Here is a 5,567-nt window from a genome sequence, read left to right on the forward strand (position 1 = left end):
GAAATACCAGATGGAGTCACATGAGAACTTTGAGTCTTTCATGGAGGCTGTTGGTAAGTCTTGCAGTTGGGTTTGTACATTTGATTAGACTTGGGGTGTTAATTTCTGAAGTCGTAGTCCTTTCAGTAATGAAGATCAATGGTGACTGCGAATGCAATGGGTACTTGAAATGGTGTTAGATTTAACAACAAATGATAGGTTTTTTTGAACAACTTTCACTGAATGTTTAAATTAAGACCTAACACTGCTAGTTTGGTTTGGGCTAACTATTTTGAACTTCCAGCACCAATGGGATTGTTAAATGATTTGCCTAGGCATTAATGATTTATTGTGTCATTGAGATTCAAACCTATGCTCTTCTGTCCTCTATCCATGGAATTAATCCACTGTGCCACCAGGATGGAGTTGTCATGCATTAGTTTTGTAACTCATTGAAAGTGGATAAATTTAGTCTATTCAGACCATTTCAACAGGAACAAGCACTCATTAAGATCAGGTGTGGCCAACTACTGTGTTCAACACACTTAAGAAAAGATGGCGTTTGTTGAAGCTGAGAACGGAATGTGTTTTGATCAATGTTTTTGTATGGCAAGTTCTTAGTGTTCTGAGAACATGACTTTAACTGTAACTATGAGAACCTACAGAACATTATGCTGAAGCACTGACATTCCCACAGGAGAATATTTAAAGTCAGCTGAACAACTTGAGAACATTCCCAATGTAAAATGACTAATGTTCCTAGAACTTTACCTTAAATTAAATGGTTAGAACTTTCAGGAAATATTCTGATCAAATAATGAAATGCCAAGAAAATAACATTTTGTCAAATTCCTTAATGAGAATGTTCCAAAGCCAAGCAACTGTCCTGCAAAATAACCAAGCCCTAAAACGTATGGTCCTCAGAATGTTATGTGCTAGCTGGGAATGCATTCAGATCATTGTGTTGCCATATTATAGTGCATCAGCGCTTTACTTCAGCAGTAATAATTCAGTGTTCATGTCTCACTTCATTAACATTTTGTAGTACTAAAAGCACCGCATATGACTCTCTCGCTGCCGCAAACATGTAGGTCTCCCTGATGAGCTTATCCAGGAGGGCAAAGACCTCAAGAGCATCTCTGAGATTGAGGAGACTGGAGACCACTTCAAGGTGACTGTCACCACGGGGACAAAGATCCTCACCAACTCCTTCACCATTGGCCAGGAGACGGAGCTCGAGTCGCCGACCGGGGGGATGGTCAATGTGGGTGGCGCATGTCACAACCCAACCATGAGTTTCATACATGTAGCCTGGGTTTATCCATCTCCCTACATATACAGCCAGTATCTAACTAAACTATAAGTTCAGCTGATATGGGGTCACTATGGTTAGTTCAGGTCCCAGTGATGTTGTGGGAGGACTGACTTTCGTTGGCAGAATCTCCTCTGCTCTTCAGGGACTGGGCGCACAGTTATGTCTCAAAACCAACACACACCTGATGCACACTGTCACACTTTTTTCTTCTCCATATATGGCCATCCAACTTGGGCCTGTTGGTGACCACTGCTTTCAGATCTAACCGTTGACCTCTCCTGTTTCAGGCTGTGGTGATGAGGGAAGGTAACAAGCTGACGGCCATCCTGAATGGGATCGAATATGTCACAGAACTTACAGACGCAAACACCCTCGTCAACGTGAGTCTGGGGCATATGGCTGGGGGTTTCACGACGCGACACAATTTCAGGGTTATTTTATAGCATTAACAAAATGGTTAGTCTATGACAGTGCCGTGAACGCAATTCAACAGTTTGCTGCCGCCAATGTTCTAAGTACATGCTGACCCCACCGCTCGCGTCGCAAAATAAATGTACGTGTTATTCAATCATTGCACCCACACAGCTCGCACGCCTCAGCAAGCATCTGCGTGGCCAGGTTCTAAAATAGAAATTGGTTCAATTTGATGTGCTGCAAGTCTGGCCTCTCCAATCTCCTCATTGGTACTTAGGAGCATATACCCATGTGGGTGATTGAAAGATTAACTTTAAGGTCCACACTCTGGTCAGTGTTAACGTTGGTTGTCAACCGCCATAAAAAGGAGGTGAGATGATGAGAAACATTTGGTTTTCTGTGGCTTAATTGTCAGAGTAGAGGACCTTGTGCATTTCAGGTAAAATAACAACCCAATGTTTATATACTAGGACAAATTAGTTAGCTAGCTAAATTGCCATAAATATGAAATGCTTTTTGCCCCAAATATAACTTTCGGAGTTTGTTTTGATATTTCAACCTGCATGTCCTGATCGCTTTTAGTGTGGGTGAATGAGCGCGTCCGGTTTGCTAAGCATAGTGTACTGGCATGGATTTATTGAGTGTAATGATTACAGATGCTTTCTCTTTTCAGACCATGACTCTGTCTGGCATGTCATACAAGAGGACCAGCAAACGAATGTGAAGATCTACTGCACTCTTTGGATTAATAAAATGTGAAAGTCATTGAATGGTCTGGTCTCAGCATTTCATATCAATGGGTAGAACTTCAGGGGAAAATTGAAGTTTGTAATAATGAGGCAAGGTTTGAGTTGGATGAATGTGGGATTCAATAGAATAGCGTAGTTCCGTGAACATTACACTCGGGCCAAAATGGATTTTCTACATTTTAATGTCACTGCTTTATAGCAAATGTCAACCCAGCGGTGTAGAAATGAAGGCTTTGGTAGTTCCATCTAGTCTGTTGCAATATGGGTCAGAATCCTACCACATTGGGTGCATCAGTTTAGAAGCAGATTCCTCAATTTCCAGTTATTTTGGAAAATCAAGTTTCAGGCAATGTTTTTGGACATTGCTTTCACTAGTTCCACCCCAGTATAGCTGACAAGGGGCTGAAGGTGCACCATTTGAGGGTGACTGGTTTCCCAGCTACAGTGTGGTTGGAAAAGCTAAGGACCCTGGGACTAAACACCTCCCTCTGCAACTGGATCCTGCACTTCCTGATGGGCCGCCCTCAGGTGGTAAGGGTAGGCAACAACACGTCTGCCACACTGATCCTCAACACTTGGGCCCCTCCTGTACTCCCTGTTCACCCACGACTGTGTGGTTAAACATGACTCCAACACCAAGTTTGAGGTGCACCACAACACCAGTGGTAAGCCTGGTCACTGACAATGATGAGACCTCTCCCTCAATGTGAGCACAACAAAGGAGCTGATTGTTGACTAAAGGAAAAGGCGTGCTAAACAAGCCCCCATTAACATCGACAGAGCGAGTTTCAAGTTCTTTGGTGTCACATTACCAACGAACTATCATGGTCCTAACACACCAAGACAGTTGTGAAGAGGGCACAACACCTTTTCCCCCACCCCTCTGTGTTGTACACTGCTACTCGCTGTTTATCTATGCATAGTCCCTTCACATATGTGTAAATTACCTCCACTAACCTCTACCCCGCATATTGACTCGGTACCGATAGCCTTGTTATTGCTTCTTTTTATTACTTGATTTGGTAAATATTTTATCTTCTTGAACTGCTAAGGGCTTGTAAGTAAGGTGTACACTTGTATTTGGCGCATGTGACAAAGTTTGATTTGACGTGTCATGGACATAGGAATTGAAGGGTTGATTTGTATAATGTGAGGTCACTACTGCCGGCTGTTAGTTTCTTGACACCTGCCGCCATAGGTTCGTTCATGCTTATTGGCTAGTTCTTCAGGGCCTACTCCTGTGGTGTGTGTGTAGAAAATGATACACATTCTACTTAAACATCCGTTACTCAAATTGTCTTCATAAGCTAGGTGGGATCATGTCATAAAGATGCATTTTAATCTTGCAGATCATCCTGTGAGTTTCATGTCTTCTCTCAAGGTCTTGGTGTGGGTTCACTGCAGGATGGCATAGGCCTTACACATGCAGTGTCCCACCTATTTTCCCTGCCTTCATTGTCCCCAGAGCGGTGTTAGGATGGAATTGTTTACTGTCAAAGTAATATTGAGCCATATATACTTCACAAATATAAACACAATATGTCAAGTCTTTTCATGTGCTGAAATAAAAGATCCCAGAAATGTTCTCAGTGCACAAATTTGTATACATCCTTGTTCGTGAGCATTTCTCATTGTAATAAGATAATCCATCCACCTGACAGGTGTGGCATATCAGGACAATAAAAGGCCACTAAAATGTACAGTTTTGTCACAATGCCAGAGATGTCTCAAGTTGAGAGAGTGTGCAATTGGCATGCTGACTGCAGGACTGTCCACCAGCGCTGTTATCAGATAATGAAATGCTCATTTCTCTACCATAAGCCACCTCCAACGTCATTTTAAAGAATTTGGCAGTGCGGCCTCACAACCGCAGACCATGTGTTACCACACCAGCCTAGGACCTTGACAGCTGATTAAACAGGAGTATTTATGTCTGTAATAAAATCGGCTATCTAGTCTATAATGACTAAAGAGTAGACTCACTCCCCACATCAGGGCTTTTTAGGTTTTATGCTGGGGGGCTCCGGGAATGCAAACGTGGTATGTAAGAGATATGTGGTTAGAAAAGTGAAAGTGCAATTCAGGGAGGGAGTTGACTTGTGTGTCCTGCTCCATCCTTTATTTTATATCTCAGAGGGCTGCAGTGTGGACCAATCTTGGAAGGCCGAGGTGGAAGGTGACAATCAAATCAGACAATCAGAGGGAAGCATCTCTGGTGACATTTTCCTAAGGCTCCTGGACTTAGCTGACCACAGCCTTCCTATCGAGTCCACCAATGAGCTGCAAGTGATGCTAGGGTTCCATGGGGTCACTTGAGAGATTAGATGATAGGATTTGTAGTTCAAAGTTACCCACCCATTTACTGACCTTCTTCAGTATATAGGCAACATCACTGGAAGGGAACTAGCTCAGAATTTCACTCTTTGACATTTCATGTATGGCAAATATTGGAGTTAAATTCTTAGCTAGATGGGACCCTGAGCACCCAAATCAAATCAAATGAGAGAATCGAACACAGCAGGTCTGGGACAAGGTGGCATGTCCGGTGAACAAGTCAGGGTTCCATAGCCGCAGGCAGAACAGTTGAAACTGGAGCAGCAGTACGACCAGGTGGACTGGGGACAGTCCAGGTAGTCCTGAGACATGGTCCTAGGGCTCAGGTCCTCCGGGAGGGGAGAGAGTATTAGAGGGAGCATACTTAAATCCACACAGGACACCAGATAAGACAGGAGATGTACACCAGATATAACAAACTGACCCTAGTGGTGTAGGGGGTAGAGTATAGCCCACAAAGATCTCCTCCACTGCACGAGCCAGAAGGGGCGCAAAACCAAACAGGAAGATCATGTTAGTTACTCAACCCACTCAAGTGACGCATCCCTCCTAGGAAAGGCATGAAGAGCACTGGTAAGCCAGTGTCTCGGCCCCCGTAACAGTTTCAGAGGCAGAGAATCCCAGTGGAGAGAGGGGAGCCGGCCAGGCAGAGAGAGCAAGGGCGGTTTGACGCTGCAGTGCCTTGCCGTTCACCTTCGCACCCCTGGGCCAGACTACACTCAATCGTAGGACCTACTGAAGAGATGAGTCTAAAGTAAAGACATAAAGGTCGAGGC

The 5,567-nt window shown here is 44.0% G+C and overlaps 1 protein-coding gene across 1 annotated transcript; it reads left to right on the forward strand.

The window, feature by feature from the left end:
* Positions 1-4: 4 nt before the first annotated feature.
* On the forward strand, positions 5-2,473 carry LOC127922737 (fatty acid binding protein 1-B.1-like; the record flags this gene model as incomplete). Its single annotated transcript, XM_052506607.1, has 4 exons — positions 5-53; positions 1,071-1,243; positions 1,582-1,674; positions 2,382-2,473. Coding segments are annotated over 4 exons (366 nt in total), but the record flags the coding sequence as incomplete, so codon positions are not given.
* Positions 2,474-5,567: the final 3,094 nt, after the last annotated feature.

The sequence above is a fragment of the Oncorhynchus keta genome, unplaced genomic scaffold (genome assembly GCF_023373465.1).
Source record: "Oncorhynchus keta strain PuntledgeMale-10-30-2019 unplaced genomic scaffold, Oket_V2 Un_contig_26939_pilon_pilon, whole genome shotgun sequence".
Lineage (NCBI taxonomy): Eukaryota > Metazoa > Chordata > Actinopteri > Salmoniformes > Salmonidae > Oncorhynchus > Oncorhynchus keta.